The sequence below is a fragment of the Salvelinus sp. IW2-2015 genome, linkage group LG7 (assembly GCF_002910315.2).
Source record: "Salvelinus sp. IW2-2015 linkage group LG7, ASM291031v2, whole genome shotgun sequence".
Classification (NCBI taxonomy): Eukaryota; Metazoa; Chordata; class Actinopteri; order Salmoniformes; family Salmonidae; genus Salvelinus; species Salvelinus sp. IW2-2015.
Genome location: NC_036847.1, coordinates 7,661,143 through 7,680,831, shown reverse-complemented (window position 1 = coordinate 7,680,831; position 19,689 = coordinate 7,661,143). Strand labels below are relative to the sequence as shown.

At 43.0% G+C, this 19,689-nt stretch overlaps 2 protein-coding genes across 2 annotated transcripts; one reads left to right on the top strand and one right to left on the bottom strand.

The window, feature by feature from the left end:
• The first annotated feature begins 3,016 nt into the window (after window positions 1-3,016).
• On the top strand, window positions 3,017-4,314 carry LOC111966302 (transcription factor HES-5-like). The gene is made up of 2 exons (XM_023990824.2): window positions 3,017-3,137; window positions 3,265-4,314. The coding sequence occupies exons 1-2, from the start codon at window positions 3,075-3,077 to the stop codon at window positions 3,718-3,720; spliced, it is 519 nt and encodes a 172-aa protein (XP_023846592.1). The 5' UTR covers window positions 3,017-3,074; the 3' UTR covers window positions 3,721-4,314.
• Window positions 4,315-5,552: 1,238 nt separating this feature from the next.
• Window positions 5,553-10,527, bottom strand: tas1r1 (taste receptor, type 1, member 1). Its single transcript, XM_023991855.2, has 6 exons — window positions 10,355-10,527; window positions 9,875-10,178; window positions 8,590-9,345; window positions 8,181-8,402; window positions 7,880-8,003; window positions 5,553-7,124 (listed from the first exon to the last, which is right to left on the bottom strand). Exons 1-6 carry the CDS (start codon window positions 10,522-10,524, stop codon window positions 6,199-6,201), a joined length of 2,502 nt encoding a protein of 833 aa, XP_023847623.1. The 5' UTR covers window positions 10,525-10,527; the 3' UTR covers window positions 5,553-6,198.
• Between the last annotated feature and the right edge of the window lie 9,162 nt (window positions 10,528-19,689).

The window sequence follows — 19,689 nt, the reverse complement described above, 5'->3', positions numbered from 1 at the left end:
TTCGGCTGGTGAAGGTCCTGACGAWCCACGTTCAGATAAAGCGTCCGGGGTGAATAAGTTGAATGAAAAAAGTTGGGCGAGGGAAAAAATGTATATAGAAAACGGTAATTAAAAAGTAAAAACCGTAAAGTTGGCAGGTAGCAAAGTAAGGTTAGCAACAAACCGCACAGCAGCACGTAAGCAAGTCTACAAGTTGTGACCGGAAATTACGTCAAGGAACACAAAGACACACAAACACAAGTACAGGGTCATAACAAAGTGAACAAGTCTAAGCATCTTCTGACAGGTGGCTGTTTTCATCAGGCTTGCGGCAGCCTTGTGTTCTCAGAAAAACAGTCGTATTCTCAGAACCTCAAACAGCCACGGTGGGGCCCAGACAGGAGGAGTATGAGCGTAGGCGGTTTCCTGCCTTCTAATAGTGTCTGAAGGGCACAACACTCATCATAAAACAATTTYTTAACCCCTTCAGTGACAAGGTAGGGGTGGTATACAGAAGATAGCCCTATTTGGTAAAAGACCAAGTCCATATTATGGCAAGAACAGCTCAAATAAGCAAAGAGAAACGACAGTCCATCATTACTTTAAGATATGAAGGTCAGTCATTCCGGAAAATGTCCAAAACTTTGAAAGTTTCTTCAAGTGCTGTTGGAATAACCATCAAGTGCTATGATGAAACTAGCTCTCATGAGGACCGCCACAGGAAAGGAAGACCCAGAGTTACCTCTGCTGCAGAGGATAAGTTCATTAGCCTCAGAAATTGCAGCCCAAATAAATGCTTTTCAAGTAACAGACACGTCTCAACATCAACTGTTCAGAGGAGACTGTGTGAATCCGGTCAAGTTGCTGCAAAGAAACCACTACTAAAGGACACCAATAAGAAGAAGAGACTTGCTTGGGCCAAGAAATACGTATCCTTTTTATTGTGGCAAAAAGTTTGAAACAAGTTTCTCAGGGTTAGTCCTGCAGATGGTCTGGCGGTGACTACGGAGCCCTCCCTCCCTCCAACCAGAGATCAAACACCGTGGCTAATGTGATGTGTAACAAGACACACTTCTATTGTCCCCTTATTGAGGCCGGTGAATGGACAGAGAGTGTGGGAAACAGGAGCTAGCACACTCCCAAAGGCACAGGGCTGATGGGAACCAGCCTTACTCCACCACAGGCCTGGCAGTCCAGAGTGTATGGCAGGAATTCAGACTGACTGTTGTCTATCTTTGGGTGGGTCACTGTTCACACACACTAAAAGACCCCAGACAAAGGCTAGCCAAAACCTTCCTTCCCCACACTGTCAATGTGGTCAATGCACAGCTAGCCAAATCCTTCCCTTCCCCACACTGTCAATGTGGTCAATGCACAGCTAGCCAAATCCTTCCCTTCCCCACACTGTCAATGTGATCAATGCACAGCTAGCCAAAAGGGAATGTCTAGCTAACAGTTAAAAAATATTATTGTATAGATGTAGTTGACAAATTCCCCTTTATGAGTAGTTTTAACTCCATTGAAATGTTCAACATTCATCAGGCCAAAGTGGAAGAAGAAGACAGGGCGCTCTTGTAGCTCTTTGTCGATGTGCAAGGCCCCATTAACTTGATTTTTTTCCCAGATGGTCTGTGACATAGGGTTTCTGTTTGTTCTGCAACAAAGGATCAATTAACATTCCCAATGGGGCATTGAGGGAGCGGCCTGGCTTTTGTAGCTCATCTACCCCAGTGCTAGGGACTGGTGGGAAACTAGGGAGAGTACTCTCCTCACAGCACCCACAGGCCAGGCCAGACATGTGTGACCTTTGCACTGCCTGAAAGACAACCATTGCACTCTGCCAGTGACTGTGGCATTGTCCCCAGTCTCCCCACTCTGGTCCAGCAGCACATAGTCCAGCATTGATCACAGATGAGAGTTCTGGTATTTTTCTTGGGAAAGTAACAATTTCTCTTATTAGTTACAATGTTATACTGTAGTTCCTCTTCTTTGTATTTAATGCCACGATATTTACCGTCTATGAGATAAAATACCTCTTCAGTCATACTTTGAATTGGAAAAATAAACTAAACACTTGTTGTGGGACTAAACATTCTAGAACGAATCTTTCCTGGGGGCAATATATCCACATGTGGGCATGAGTTGTCTTGAGCTTTCCCACACTCGACAGCCAATGAGAACAGAGATACAGACAATAGGTAACACAATGGTTAAATGTCAACTGTCTGTCAAAGTGGAGGCTACTTGTCTGGACGAAGTGTGTGGGGTGTGTGACAAAAAGTTTGATATATACGTAAGTGCGTGTACCTCCCACATTCCAACACAGCGGCAGCCATCTGTGTCTATGTGAATGTCTTCTTCATCAGACATGAGCATAATTTAGCATTAGCATCATTTTTATAACAATACAAGCACAATGGTTACGATACCACGAACTTTCAAAAGTGTTGTAACCACACTGTTGCAGTACTGACTGCATATATACAATGAATTGTATCCAAATTGTATGTATTTTATTGAAACGATGCGACAATTCAACTAATGTTGGGTTAATTACAAGAACAAAATTGTCTGGAGAGAAAGATAACTCTCCAGAGTAATTTTATTTTGTAATTATACTGGCAAGATTGTGTTAGAAATGAAAGGGTTCTGAAATTACTCAGATCTTTTCTTTACGGTCTAAATTACCCTCTTTTAAGAGGGCTCTTCCCTTCAGAAGTGTGTTGGCTTTTTGTTTTTACGTCATAGTTTTCTCATTTGATAGGTATGATAACCCAGATGTAATGTTAATTGCATGTATAATGTTTTCACCTATTAATCTATTAATCAGTAGTTAATAGCTTATCTTGGGAAACATCTCTGTGTTGCCTCTACTACCCCATAATCCATCAAGTTATTGATGTTTCTCCTATTGTTGCGATGGGCGGCCCTGTGGTCTCAGTAGTGTGGGAACCCCAGCCAGGTCTGGGCCACATGGCTTTGTCATGGTAATCTCTTGCTATATAAAAGGGGGAGACATCCCTTAGAGGGCCCAGACCACACTGCAGCCCAGGAGAACTAGCAGACAGACCTGTCACTCTCTCACACCTACAGACATGGCTCCCTGTTCAACCAACTTCTCTTTCCAGCACCTGAGGTTTGCAGAAAAAGACATTAAGGTATGCAAATGATGTTCAATCAATGTGTATATACAGTATAAAGTGTGTATGTTTACTGTGGCTTTTTCAGTTTATTGATGTCATATATTAGAGCTGTAGACTAATCAAATGTTCTTCTCTGCGTCAGATAAGGAAACCCATCGTGGAGAAGATGCGTCGGGATCGCATCAACGGCTGCATCGAGCAGCTCAAGCTCATCCTGGAGAAGGAGTTCCACAAACAGGACCCCAACACCAAGCTGGAGAAAGCCGATATCCTGGAGATGACCGTGAGCTTCCTGAGGCAGCAGCTGCAGCCGGATCCATCTCAGAGGGACTACGGCGAGGGTTATTCACAGTGTTGGAGGGAGTCTCTGCAGTTCCTGTCCGGAAGCCCCAAGAGAGACACCACTTCCATCATCACCTCGGCTGGACCTCTTCAGGGGCTCCAGCAACAGCTCTCCACCCAGGCCCAGAGATCCATCCAGCAGCACCCAATGGGCCATTCCACCTCCCCAGTCTCCTCCACCCTCCGACCCACCACTAACGCCAACACCACGCTCCAGGACACAGGAGCTAAAGGCCCAGTCTGGAGGCCCTGGTAGAGAAAGACAGTGGACTGAAGTCACTCTAAAACCTGAGGGAAACAATGGACTGTATGTCCCTCACTATGTAGGAAACATGCATTTCCAACCTGCTCAACCGTTGTGGGTTTGCTGAGCTCTTATTTTCTCATCACATTGATGGACAGATATGTGTGGCACATTTGTGGCATATTTGAAGTGAGGGTAGACACTTTTTTGTGAAGGATGTTTTTTCTCTTGTTTTATCAAATTAGATTTCCATTTGCAGTGAAGAATATAGCTGCCGATTGAGTTATGATCTAGTATTGTGAAATTTGCATTTTTTTCTTACTCCAGTGGAGTCCACGTGTTATATGATAGATGTAACAGCATCTACAATAGGCTACTGTATTTTTGACAGCAATTCTTTGAGGATATTTCTCTATTGTTATTCATTGTTTTGTTATCTTATGGACGTATCTTTTATAAAGGCAATAGTATGTTGGTATGCTTTGTAATAGTACTGTTATTTTTCAGATGTTTTATATTGCATTTAAAGAAGCTCTTTAAACTATGTATGACATTTGTATGACAATAAAACTACAATCAATTTTAAATAAATAATAACCTTTTGTCCGGGATTGTGATTTTTGACCAAATTGTAGTGGATCTTGCATTCCATAGATTCTGTTCTAACTAGTTCATTTGACCATTAAATGTCTTGTCAAATTTGACTAACAAATTTAAGAAAATCCACATTTAACTTTCCAATAGTTTCCCCCTAAGAAGCTTGGTTTAAGTATGAACGTTTTGCATTATCAAAAAGACAGTTTTACACATTAAAGTGCAATACTACCACTTTTAAAACCTAATTTATTATCTCCTTCACCATATCAGTGTCTGCATGTGGTAACAGTGTCTATAGTGTCTACATATATTTATAAGTTTCGTAGTTATAAAGTGCAATTTGATAATTCCATCGAAAGTAAAAACATTTTAAAAAGTGATTTTCGAACACTATAAGATTTGCGGTGACGTGGGGAGTAGGAAAATGGCGTCCCCCTGGCTAGAAAAACTCATTGCATGTTTTGAAAATCAATTTTTTACTTTTAATTCTTGTTGATGTCATCGAGTAAGACTTTTTTTAGGACCTTTCTTCTGATCTTCAAATCAAATCCAATCAAATTGTATTTGTCACATACACATGGTTAGCAGATGTTAATGCGAGTGTAGCGAAATGCTTGTGCTTCTAGTTCCGACCTTGCGGTAATATCTAACAAGTAATCTAACAATTTCACAACAACTACCTTATACACACAAGTGTAAAGGAATGAATAATAAAAATATATGGATGAGTGATGGCCAAACGGCATAGGCAAGATGCAGTAGATGGMWTAGAGTACAGTATATACATATGAGTAATGTAGGGTATGTAAACATTATATAAAGTGGCATTGTTTAAAGTGGCTAGTGACACATTTATTACATTCAATTTTTAATTATTAAAGCGGCTAGAGATGAATCAGTATGTTGGCAGCAGCCACTCAATGTTAGTGATGGCTGTTTAACAGTCTGATGGCCTTGAGATAAAAGCTGTTTTTCAGTCTCTCGGTCAAATAAAGCATGGTTCTACTGGGGCTTGAAACCAGGACTTGCTGCATGTAAAGCAGACGTGATAACCACTACACTATGGAACCACATAGTGGATTCTTTTTAACCACAGAATGTAGAAATGTGCAGTTTTCACATATGTAGACAGTAGACACTGGTATGGTGCTGGAGATAATGACTATGAAGTTGAAAAGTGGTGGAATTTCCCTTTAATGAAATACAAAGAAGGAAAACTAGGTCATTTTATTTGTTGGTTTATTTATTTCAAATAGCGCTATACAAAGAAAAGGTTATTCATTGATTTAAGCATAAATAATCATATGCAGATTCTTCAAATAGGCTACTGACTCACACACTTAGATTGAAAACCGAGAACTATGGGACATGTGTATGGGTCTTTGGGATAGCTGGGTATAAATCAGAGGCTTACAGGCTGTCCAATTGAGCTCCTGAAGCCTGCCACCACAGATGCCCAGTAAGAGGGCACACATACAGACAGGCACTCACACCAACAGAAGGCAAGGCACCTCTCTATGGCCTGCCCACAATACCACTTTCTATTCTTGTAAAGAGAGGTCAAACATATGCCACACAGACACTGAAGAAAGAGCACAACACCAGATGCAGCCAAAGAGGTTTAGCTTTGGTATTCTGAATTCTCCCCAGTAAAAACACACACTTCGCTAAGTCGAAAAGGAGTGCTTTAGAAAGCTAACCTCATAACTACATTACAACCATGTTCGAGAACATTATACATACATTTAAATGTGCACGGTCAACATTTACTTCCTCCTTAGCTAAGAGCAGACCAACATGTACTATGGCATTATTAAAGCCATATACCTATGCAATGGATTTGGAATAAGTATCAGGAAATACAAAAGGCAATCTATGAAAGACACATATATTTCACTGTTTGTTCATGGTATACATCTGAATACAGTTTTGGAAATGGGCCGTTGTGTTCATTTGGGGCCTCAGCACCATGATGTAGACCTTAGGCATGAAATAACCACCGAGTATACCGAGCACACTGGACACTATGGCCAGCACATGCATGGCCATGGCAAACTCTGCCCTTGTGACAAAATAGATGGTGAAGAAGCTGATCCAGGAGATCATGTAGACCATGAGACTAAAGGTGATACACTTGGCCTCATTATAGTTGGCTGGCAGGTCTTTGCCCATGTAACTGAAGGAGAAACAGAGCATGCTGAGCACAGAGACGTAGGCTAGTTCTATCATGGCACCGAAAGAGAGGGTGTTACTACACTCTGTGACAATGCAGTTGGAGTAGAAGGCCACGTCCTGGGAGGGGTACGGGGGGGTTAGAGCAACCCGGAGCACAGAGATCAACAACACTGTCATGGACACGACAAGGACGGTGACTTCAGGCCCGTGGTTCTTAGCCCAGGTATCATAGGCACGGGGCAGCTTGGAAGACAGCTTAAAGATGCAGACCACTTGGAAGGAGCGTACGGTGACGCACGCCAGACACACGGTGAAGCTGAAGACGAAGAGGGGCTGCTTGAGGAGGCAGGCGGGCCGAGACGGSAGGCCAAAGTGGCACAGGGTGCTGGCGGCCGCCGCGGTTAGGGCCAGAAGCATCACCAGGCAGGTGCGCCCGCCAGCCGACTTGGCCACAGGGGTGCCCAGGTTGAGGAGGAAGACGACCCCTGACCCAAGGGTCATGAACAGGGTCAGAGCCAGGAGGAGCAGCAGGGCAAGAGACAGGGGGGCGTCCCAAGCCAGCAGCAGGACCGTCCGATCCAGACACACCTTGCTCGCTTCTGTGGACCACTGGTGGAGCTCACACACCTGGCACCAGGTAGATCCTATAGAGTGACATATATATCATAACATCAAGGCTGGGGTCAGTTCAACATTTACAGGATTTATTTGAGTTCAACCAGTTCAGAAGATGGTGTTTACATTCATGAATTGAGTTTACATATATCCTCAGTATTGATTTTAAAACAGATATCACTGATATTCACACTATCAGAGACAGTTGCATTATCACTGTTATTCTAGTTGTGCTACTACCAGCTGCTTGCTATAGCTCAGGGGTGTCGAACTGACTTTTCCCCTCGGGGGGCTGCATTCAGTCTTCAACGAGGTCTGGAGTTGTTTCCTTGCCGTCAAAATTAGCTAAAAATAGTCCTCCATCCATCCTTTTTGGGAAATTTTGATGCTCTCTGACTGTGCACTGTGATTATTAGTGAGCTGGACAGTGAATAAACTGTTAATATAGGTCCATTATCGTTTCTACACAGTTTAGATTTGGTTTTAGTCATTTTAAAGTATATTGAGTTTGTTGCCCCCCAAAAAAATGTTGTTTACCTCCCCAATTCTTTTACCCCCCCCCACAGAAAAAATGTACAATTAAATTTAAAAACGTTTTTACTCAACTCACCCGTGGGCCAGATTGGACCCCAGGCGGTGTGTTTGACAACCCTGCTATAGCGACAGTTTATGAGAGGGGCAACATCCGCCACCTGCTGGACACTTTTAAACAGCACAATTCAAATCACTACAGATAGAGGATGAACTATGGATGGGCACAGTGGGTGTGTGACTGTAATCTCACCGGTACTGTTGAGGAAGGTGTGAGCAGGACAGGCCAGGCAGTCAAAGCAGCACTTGTGTTGTCCTGTCTGCAGCTTCCTGTGACCTGTAGGGCATTCTGGAGAGCATATTGATGCAGGCACCTCCTGGACACAACCACAATAAAAACAACACACACACAGGTTTTCCAAGTCCACATGTAACCATGGTTTCCACTCTCTATGACTAGTTTCTACAATTCTAGTACCCAAAATCATTCTTCAATTTCATCTGACAATGGATTGTAATACTACTGTGTAAATACTGTAATATTGTGGCTATACTTTTCCCAGGTTGTCAATGTCACTAGCCCATTCAATTTGAGCAGGGTCCACTGTGAGGTCAGTGGGGTCTGGAGTGTAAGAGCCCACCACTCGGAGAGACCACTCTGTTCCCCTCCAAATCCAGGTCACGATGTCATATCCTGTGGGCGGGTCTCCGTTCTTATCAAAGTACACAGAGGAGTTCTCAACAGAGAATCTCACCTGCTTTAACAGTGGCAGAAGCTGAGGGAGAGACAGAGGAAGAAAAGCATGCACCAATTTAAACATGACTGTAACATACCTGTGGTAGTGAACATTGTTCACTGTAGATTTTCAATAGTACATAGATATCAAGTGTGTCGTGAACTTGTGCTCACTTTCTTCAGAGTGGGCTTTTTGACTTCAGTACCATCATTTTGAAAACACTCACCTGCCAAGGTTGTACTTGAATCTTTTGGCATTCACCTGAGTCACAACCAAGTGCTTGGTGCAGTGCATGGGCCACAGCATATACAGCCTTGTAAACATTATAAGAGGATGTCATGTCATAGCCATCCAAAGATACGTTTTTTACTGCCATGCTATAGAGATCCGTATTTTGCAAACATTCAACCCTCAGGTCAACCACGCCATTGGAGTTGTCCCTAAGTAACTTTGCAACAACATGGCTTTCAAACGTCTCAAACCCAGCTATGGCTGCGTATTTGATGGAGACACCTAGAACAGTCCCGATGGTGTGAATCCCTGGTATCCCCGACACTAGAGTGGCCACTGACCAGTCCTCTGTCCCTATCCACACCTTACCAGTTACACCCTGCTCTATGACAAATGGGAAGAACCCACTAACTTTGCTTTTGCTGGAGAACACAACAATAGTGTTGACCTTGGTCTTCAAGATGTCCTTGACCATGCTCCTCATGGTCTGGTTGGTGGCCATGGTGAGGTCGGGGATGACTCCTTGGTAGGCGATGCAGATGTCGTAGTAGGCCGCCTGTTGGGAGAGCCTCTGCATGCCCTGGAGGCCGTAGGAGTTATCACTGCCCAGTAGAACGATCCAGGTCCAGTTAAAACGCACCAGCAGCTGGATCATGACGTCCACCTGGTTCTTGTCACTGGGGATGGTGCGGAAGAAGGATGGGTAGAGGTGCTTGTTGCTCAGCAATTCGTTTGTGGCTTCATAGGATATCTAGAAGAAAAAAATCACAAATAGGAGGAGGAGGACCAGGAGGGGGGACCAGGAGGAGGAGGACCAGGAGGGGGACCAAGAGAGGAGGAACCAGGAGGGGGGACCAGGAGGAGGAGGACCAGGAGGGGGACCAGGAGGAGGAGGACCAGAGGAAGGGGGGACCAGGAGGAGGAGGACCAGGAGGGGGACCAGGAGGAAGGAGGACCAGGGAGGGGGACCAGGAGGAGGAGGAGACCAGGAGGGGGGACCAGGGAGGGGGCCAGAGGGGGACCGGAGGAGGAGGAGGACAGGAGGGGACGCCACGAGGAGGAGGACCAGAAGGGACCCGAGGAGAGGAGGAAGAAAAAATAAATGGAAAAAATGTTAAATCATAGGAGGCAAGGAGAAGACATTTAAACATATAGATAGAAGAGCAATAGAAGACAAAAACAAATGGTCACAAATGTGTTCCATTCTTAGTCTAGAGGGCAAACAGACTAGCGTTAGTTTCACCAATTACCAATAACTGAACTTGGGAAATACAATGTACCTGTGGCACCAGATAGGAGCCCAGCATTGCAGCCGGGGTGAAGGTGTAACTGCTACTATCAGGCCCAATCACTGCCACTGCTCTCTGGTCACCACCTGTCTTGTTTCCTGAAGTTCCTTGTAACTGTTGGGCCAGCAGGTCCAGAGTGGCCAGGACACTGGCTGGTGTATTGCAGATGTCATACGCCTGGTAACCCAGCGTCACCCCTGGGAGAAGATGTTGGTTTTTTGTGCCATTGTTGATCTCRTCCACAGCGAATCTCATGGCTTGTATCAAATGATACCCATGTTTATTAGATTTGCCTCTGAATAGGAGTGAATTGATTGCAAGCAGAATAAAAAGACATTAAAAGATAAATCCATTATCGAAAGAAAGTGATCGAGTCAAGTCACAAAAACTCACTGATGTCTAAAATGAACTAAAATGCCAGTGAAATAGATTAACAACATCCTCTTGTGAGATCTTTGCTATTGAACTTACTTTTTGCAGGCTCCCAGGTCTGGTAGGTTGGAGCTGGAGGTGGCTAAATTGTGGAGCGGAAAGAAACACGAGATGGAGTAGTCCCCTGAAAGCTGCAGACTGGTTCCCTCAGTCAGCTGGTGGCCAGTCAGGACCAGTACCAACCAGCCCAGGACGATACATACACCCATACCTCAACCTCAACAACCCTCAGCTCTGAACTGGAACTACGGGCAATCTACCTCTTCTTATGTTAGGGTGGATGGGTGGAGTGGAAAGAAGGTGGAATGGAGGGAGGGGGATCTGGATGTCGATGGTTTTGCATCTTTTCCGGTGATGKAGTGAGGGTGTGCACATTTGCATTTTAACATTTGTTTTTCATACAGTAGAGTTAGCTTTCCATTGAAATGAACTGCATAATTGTAATAGCCCATGAAAGAGGAGTCCGGTGTGACAATATCAATCACAGTCAAGTGACAGTGCAATTAAATGGTGTTCGACTGTAGTTTCATTGCAGTATCGGTGGTATGTTGGACTCAAGGTGCAGACTGGGCCACTAAGGTGCAGGAGAGAAGAAGAGAGCCAATGCACACTTAGAAGCAATGCAAATGTCATATTGTGGCTAACCTTTCAGTCAAAGCAATGTAAATCAGAGCTGGTTTAGTTTTTCTGTCTTGTCTGTTTTGTTATGAGGGACCATGTCTATGTTCCCTCTGCCTTATCTTCTATCAAATAAAATAAAAATATATATTCATGAAGCTCTTTTTACATCAGCAGACGTCACATAGTGCTGTACAGAAACCCTTCCTAAAACCCCAAACAGCAAGCAATGCAGATGTAGAAGCACGGTGGCTAGGAAAAACTCCCCAGAAAGGCAGGGACATAGGAAGAAACCTGGAGAGGAACCAGGCTCTGAGGGGTGGCCAGTCCTCTTCTGGTTGTGACGGGTGGAGATAGTACATGGCCATTAAGGCCAGATTCTTCTTCAAGATGTTCAAACGTTCATAGATGACCAGCAGGGTCATTCAGAGGTCGAGAAGGTACACACCCATGCCTTGTTTAGTGAGTCCGCCAAATCAGAGGCAATAGGGATGACCATGGATGTTCTCTTGATAAGCGTGTGAATTGYACCATTTTACCTGTCCTGCTAAGCATTCGAATGTAATGAGTACTTTTGGGTTTCAGGGAAAATGTATGGAGTAAAAAGTATATTATTTCCTTTAGGAATATAGTAGAGTAAAAGTAAAAGTTGTCAAAAATACAAATAGTGAAATACAGATACCCTACAAAACTACTTAAGTAGCTTTAATACTTCAAAGTATTTTTACTTAAGTACTTTACACCACTGCAGTGGAAGTTGGCTGGATGTCATTTGGGTGGTGGACCATTTTCTTGAACGTTCTGTATACTCAGTGTATAAAAAATAAACATTTGTGCTAATTGTGCTAAATAGAGCTGCACACATTGCTCTTTGCACTATGTTCGCGCTCTGCCACGGACTGACTCCCACATACAATATATACAGTGCATTCGGAAAAAATTCAGACCCCTTGACTTTTTCTACATTTTCTTAAGTTACAGCCTTATCTTAAAATGTATTAAATAATTTTTTCCATCATCAATCTACACACAATACCCCATAATGACAAAGCAAAAACTGGTTTTTAGAAATGTATTAAATACAAAAAAATGGAAATATCACATTTACATAAGTATTCAGACCCTTTACTCAGTACTTTGTTGAAGCACCTTTGGCAGCAATTACAGCCTTGAGTCTTCTTGGGTATGACGCTACAAGCGTGGCACACCTGTATTTGGGGAGTTTCTCCCATTCTTCTCTGCAGATCGTCTCAAGCTCTATCATGTTGGACGGGGAGCTATTTTCAGGTCTCTCTAGAGATGTTCGATTGGGTTCAAGTCCAGGCTCTGGCTGGGCCACTCAAGGACATTCAGAGACTTGTCCCGAAGCCACTCCTGCGTCGTCTTGGCTGTGCGACTAGGGTGGTTGTCCTTTTGGAAGGTCAACCTTCGCCCCAGTTTGAGGTCCTGAGTGCTCTGGAGCAGGTTTTCATCAAGGATCTCTGTACTTTGCTCCGTTCATCATTCTCTCGATCCTGACAAGTCTCCCAGTCCCWGCCGCTGAAAAACATACCCACAGCATGATGCAGCCACCACCATGCTTCACCGATGGGATGGTGCCAGGTTTCCTCCAGACGTGACGCTTGGCATTCAGGCCAAAAAGTTCAATCTTGGTTTCATCCAAACAGAGAATCTTGTTTCTCATGATCTGAGAGCGGGCTGTCATGTGCCCTTTACTGAGGAGTGGCTTCCGTCTGGGAATCCCTAAATATGTTGGGGGGAAAGCACCTCTTCGGGGTACTCAAATCTTTTTAACATACTATCTGATCCATTTTTCACGAGTGGTGGGCAAGATACAGCCAATTTAGAGACCTACCTCAAGTTGTTATTGCTCCTGGTCGGGTTGAGTTTCCATTCTCTGTCCCTCAGCAAAACCACGGTGACATTTGAGGCCAAGATTGTGCCCCATGTGTAAACACACCTTTAACCACTAATAGCCTATTTGCCTCATAATCACACACTGCAGGATCTGTAAACTCAACAGGAGACCACAGTTTCCCTTTGTTTCGACAGCAATATTGGACATTTTGTCAACGTCATCATTACAGACGCAAATACCATGTAAAGTAAGAGCACTGTACAAGCTTAGCAAAATAAGATTTCCATGTGTGTCATGTTACTTTCACTGAGAACATTTGCCAATTTGTAGGTTTCTGGCCATGTTATGCTGTGTCATGAACACAAGTTCACACACATTTGAAAAATCATACAATATAAAATTGTATGAAGCTATGGCATAATAATACTAATAATAGCATATTATTATTCTTTTTTTTAAGCTTATTGTCATTAATAATAGGCATAGATGTCACGTTCCTGACCTTATTTTCCTTTATTTTGTATTTATTTAGTATGGTCAGGGCGTGAGTTGGGGTGGGTTGTCTATGTATGTTTTCTATGTTGGGTTTTTTGTGTTCGGCCTGGTATGATTCTCAATCAGAGGCAGCTGTCAATCGTTGTCCCTGATTGAGAATCATACTTAGGCAGCCGGGGTTTCACATGTGGTTTGTTGGGTGTTTGTTCCTGTGTCAGTGTTTTGCCACACAGGACTGTTACGGTATGTTCGTTTGTTGTTTTGTATCGTGTATTGTTTTTGTGTCTATTAAATTACCATGGAAACTTACCACTCTGCAAATTGGTCCTCCGATCCTTCTCGCCTCTCCTCGTCCGATGAGGAGGAAGACTTAGACTACCGTTACAATAGACCTACTCTGGTTGCTTGTAAGATCAGGTGCAGGGGTCCTATTAATTACGAAATCATCTTTTTGACACCTCCAGGATCTGCATTTATGGTCTGTATTTCTGTCATGTCTTTGTAGTCTACTGTGGTCAGAAGTGATTTAGCAAAATAATGGAAATGACATACTTCCTAGTTACAGATTGTACACCAGATAATGTGATATAACCAAAGATTTTTGGTATCCATTACCGGGTGTTACAGGTTTGCATATACAAAACAGCCGTAGATTTTCCAACTAACCTGGAATTTGCGATACGGTCTTCGTTCTCGATTCGGCAAAACATGAATCTTCTAAAATGTTCGTATCCAGTTGCAGGTGGTTAGTTTGAATTTAGAAAATGCTCCGTTTGGTCTAATTCAAATCTTCTCTCATTGATCGAGACAGGTGATTGTCACCATGGCGTGCGGCACTTTGGGGTGGACCCACCTGTCTAAATGAATGAGAGAAGATTTGAAACAGACAAGATGGCAGAGTACACTTTGCTGGAATACTTCAATTTTTTATAACGAAGCATTTTTWAAATTCAAACACACCATCTGCAAGTGGACACATAAGATACATGTTTGGCTGAATCAAGAACGAAGATAGGCAACGAATGCATCTATGGTTATTCTTTGTCAATTTAGATTCTGTGTCTTGGAGGCTAGTTCCCAATTCATTTGAAAAATTTCTCAAAAAAATGACATCTTATACTATTTTGTATTATAAGGGCCTATAATACTGTAGCGGAATCAGGCATAGCATAATGTTAATTGGGCAATCAGGAATTCAAACAACAACAAAGGTTTCCCCGCCATTGTTTTTGGTAAAAAGCTTAGGGATATGGGGCTGGAAAAATGTAACCACTCTCAAATTCATAGACGCCCTTATGTATGCAAGCACCATCCATGTGATCCCAATCATAGTTTTAACCATGTTTACAATCACATTGTTTACAAACCTGATGTATCAATCCCATATTGCCCCTTTATTCGTGACTATAGCCAGCGCCTCTAAAGCACCTGAGGTTCAAAGTAGATCATCTGACATGTAGGCTATATAGAGTAGGCTATATTACATGCTTTGTTTATGAAGTCATTTTCCAAAAAATGGTACAGTTTACAAAATACTATTTTTCATGCGTACTCTGGTTGCTTGTACAGTACCATATAAGATGCAGGTGGCCTATCAATTGTGACATCATCTTTATGACACCCCTCGATTTCAACGTCAGCACTTGTCCATAGTTGCACAGCTCAAGCACTTTGAAGCRTAGTGTAGTTAAGTGTGTTTAGCAAACATATTTTGGCAAGTAGCTAGATCAAGAATGATTTTCTCAAATACCTTGACATTAGGCCCTTAAATCCTTTCGAGGTTCAGGCCTATTTCTAGTAGTTTTCTGTCAAATGTAATGTTTAAAAAAACTTTTACAAACCAAAGCAAATAGGCTCAGATAATTACTTTTATTTCAATTATGAAAAATGATATATTCTAAAGTAATACATTTCTCTGTTATTCAGGATATGAAAGAGAGAAAGGGATTGAGGTAAAGGAAGAGAAAGGGATGGAAGAGCCAGTTGCTCAACCAAAGGAGATATTTAACTTGGCCTATATAAAATGTKAAATGTTAAATTTCATGAATTAATGATGGACAGTAACTATCCCCCTAATTCTAAACTAAATATAACGATATTAACCCTCCACTTATTGGTGCACTAATTTCAGAAGGGCTTATTTATTAAATTATTTTGATTTGACTTGATGGTTCATGGTCTGTATGAACCTCTCCACCAGCCAATAGGTAGATGGGTGATATGGTGAGGACCTGATGTATTGTACGCCATTCACCTGTAGGAACGTGACCATTTCTTGGGACACTAGCTGCCGCCGTTGTCACTAACAAGTTGGASCGGCGATCCGAAACGACAAACACTTTCCCAAGTTTCTCGATGGTCTTCTCTGCAGTAGTACACCTCATGATGGCAACCTCTGGCCACTTGCTATGAGCATCCACAACCACAACAAACAGTCTGTCTTTGAAAGGACCTGCGACGTCGACGTGTATGCGTGATGTCCATTACTTCAGATAACACCTGGTCGTTTCTGGTGTTTCTCCGCACTTGTGTTGAAGTGACTGGTGCGTTTTCCATTTGTCTGATGTAGAAGATGTCCACTTGGTGTGACTCTGGTTTTGACAGGTCGTGTTTACCTGGAATGTCCATCTGCGTTGCAATGCAGTTCTGACTTGAAGTACTTGATGTCGTAGGTGTGTGCGGACAACAACAAAGCCCACCTTTGCATTCTGCTACAAATCATTCCCTAAGTTCTAGACCTCAGTTGAATCTCGTAATGAATGTTGTTAACTGTTAATTAAACAAGTTGAGGAGACTAAATTGCTTGGTGTTACCTTCAATTGTAAACTGTCATGGTCAAAACATATAGATTCAATGTTTGTAAAGATGGGGAGAAGACTGTCCATAATAAAGAGAAGTCCTGCAGGCTCTAGTTTTATCTTATCTTGATTATTGTCCAGTGCTGCAAAGAAAGACGTAGTTAAGCTGCAGCTGGCCCAGAACAGAGCGGCACGTCTTACATTTACATTTAAGTCATTTAGCAGACGCTCTTATCCAGAGTGACTTACAAATTGGAAAGTTCATACATATTCATCCATATTCATCCTGGTCCCCCCGTGGGGAATGAACCCACAACCCTGGCGTTGCAAGCGCCATGCTCTACCAACTGAGCCACACGCGACCGTCTTGCTCTTCATTGTAATCAGAGGGCTAATATTAATTCTATGCATGCCAGTCTCTCTTGGCTAAGAGTTGAGGAAAGACTGACTGCGTCACTTGTTTTTATAAGAAACATTAATGTGTTGGAAATTCCAAATTGTTTGCATAGTCAATTTACACAGCACTGACACACACACTTACCCCACCAGACATGCCATCAGGGGGCTTTTCACAGTCAGTCCCCAGGTCCAGAACAAATTCAAGGAAACGTAGAGTATGAGTGCATGAAACTCCCTTCCATCTCATATAGCACAAGTGAACAGCAAACCTGGTTTCAAAAAACAAATAAAGCAACACCTCACGGCACAACGCCTCTCCCCCATGTGACCTACTTGTTGTGTGTGTGTGACAGGTTAAAGGAAATACTAATAGCCTGTTATACATTAAAAAGTATTAGTAAATTCATAGTATGTGAGGATCTTCAAACATCTAAGGTTAAGAAGATCATGCATTCAGTATTAGTTGATAGATTGATAACATTTATATAATTCTGTTAAAATCCGTCAAGCATACCAAAGGGTACGAATTGTTGAGAGGAATGTGTAAACGTTTATGTTGATTACTTTATGTTGTCGTGGATAAAAGTGTTAATCTGTGATCTACTAAATGCTCTTAATCTATGAGCCTGAGATCGATTGCTCTGGTCTCCACTCAAGTTCACGGAGAATTCGCGGTCTTTTTCTCATTGCACTAAATGTTCCATGAGTAAACATTCCGTATCACGCTCTCGTGATTCTTTCTACCCTTTTTCAGGTACGTTATTGATGATTAAAAAGAGTAATTTAATGTAATAACTTGCTAACATGTCAAGAGTGTTTAAGGTTTGTTTTAGTAACATATTGAGGAAGTTAGTTAAGTTTGCAGAGAGTAATATGAGCCGTGCTCGGTTGCAGCTAGCTTCGTACTGCTAGGTACTGCTACGTAGCTGCCATTTTATGTCGATTGTGATGTGCGTTAATAAGATATTTTGCGGCGTTATTTGTGTAATGGTTTTTCAAACACTTTATTGCCTGTTGATAAATTGAGTTATGGTTTACTGAGTTAAAGCTTTGTGCTTGACAGTTATATTGAAAATAGTATTTGTTTCAGTGATGTACAGTGTATACTGTTATGATTTGAATAAGCCTTGTACCCTACAAACCTATCGTTCTGTAGATCTGTTGTTCTGTAAAATGTGTTATTTATGTAAAATGATTGCACTAAACGTTCCATGAGTAAACATTCCGTATCACGCTCTCGTGATTCTTTCTACCCTTTTTCAGGGGTGTAACATTTTTGGAGGCTCCGCTGAGATAGCTGCTCAGATGTCCAGTTTCCACATCCTGGTCGCTGAATTCCGAGCCAGCTAAATCCCACATAATAACTCAGGCAGGCTGCAGTGAGGAAAGTGTTGCTGTTCGAGGAGAGCTGGAAGTTGTGGTTAAGTACGTGTCACCTGAGGCCATTGATCGACCATCAGGACAGTAAGGACCATCTAATTCAGAGTCAACTCCTGCCACAGTAAAGTTCCTCCTGTTCTGTCAAGATGACAACCGCCTTGGAAGAACTACAGGAAGAGGTAGTAGGAGAATTGCGCACCCTGACAAAGACAAGTTACTAGAGATATGTGATTTCCTTGACATATCAGGCGAACAGAGAAGAGATGTTCAAGACAAATCCCGCATATCACTGATGACTCACATTATGATGTTCCTTGAAAGAGAGGAAATTGCAGAGTTAGAAATGGCGGCATGTCAGAATTGTTGCTACTTAAAGACAAAATGACAGATATGATCAGTGGCATAGTAACAAAACATGGCAAACTGACCATGATATTGAAACAGCCGGAATACATCACAGAATAGAAGACTGAGAACTGTAACCCCACAACAAAGGGTGGGAACTGAGCAGATTACTGCAGCCAAAGCCAGTGATTCCCTGCGTCAGCCAACCCCATGCCATCTTCAGGGGAGCGTGCCGCTCTCACCAATGCACAGCCCAGCTCATACTGGCGCAAAGAGTTTAAAATTTCTGGTCAGATAGGTGAACCGGGCCAGAAAGATAAACTGATTTTTTCCAGCCTTGCCCATCAGATCGAGAGCGGACTTAACAGAGGCTATCCTGAGGTAGAAATAGTAGATGCAGTAGTCAGGGCTATTTCTCCAGGCTACAGCTATGCAGTTACTTGGAAGGTAAACCCCAGCTAACTCTTACCACACTTAGATGTATCCTGCCGTTCCCACTTCCAAGAGAAGAGTGCAACAGAGCTTTACAACAGCTAGCTTCAGAAGCACAGCATAGCAAGGAGACCCCTCAAAGCTTCCTGATGCGCGTCTTAGATTTGAGGCAAAAAGTACTGTTTGCATCCCAGGAGTCAGAATCAGGGCTTAAGTATGACCCTGCTCTAGTCCAGCGCATGTGTTTACACACAGTCCTTACAAGGTCTCCAGCAGTGACAGTATCAGGATAGACATGCAGCCTCTCCTGCTAGATTAGCGAAACATCAGATGAGGTTTTTGCTAGAGAAGCTTAACATTGCTTGTGCTAATGAGATAGAAAGACGAAAAAAAAGCGGTTTCATGCCCCACAGCCTGCTACAACTGTAAGTGTAGTCCAGTTTGGAAGATACGCCATCCACAAAGTGTCCTGTGAAGGAAGCCAAAGCTAAGATACCCGCAGAACTGTTAACAGGAGTTAGCTGAACTTAAGACAAGGTGTAAGCTTCTCTAAAAGGTCTCAGTGCAGAGATTGCTCAGATTAAGGAGACATTACAGCAGCCTATGTTTCGGTCACCGCCTTGTTGCCTATGCCCCACCTCCAGTTAGGAGGCCAGATTGGGGCCCCCAGCCACCTGTTTCCCAGCAGCAGTATTACAGCAACTACAGTCAGTCCCAAGCACCTGACCCTGTGCAGCACAATATGCACCTAACCGGTTATGCCAACTGCTCTGCTCAAGCTCCAAGGAGGTGTTTTGTCTGCCAGCAGGCCAGAACAGATGCACGCTGCACCCACTCGCTTCCGATGTGGGAGTGGAGAACATTTTCAAGCTGGATGTAAAATCCGGGGAGTCAGACCATCAAGGGAGGCCATTTTAACGGGGAAAGGTTACCGCTGAGGGACGAGTGTTAACCGTAGCTACCAAAAAAGTCCCAGAAATGTGCAAATTGTGCCAGAGAAGATGCATTTGAGAATCTGAAACATGTTTCATCATGTAAAGAGACACTGT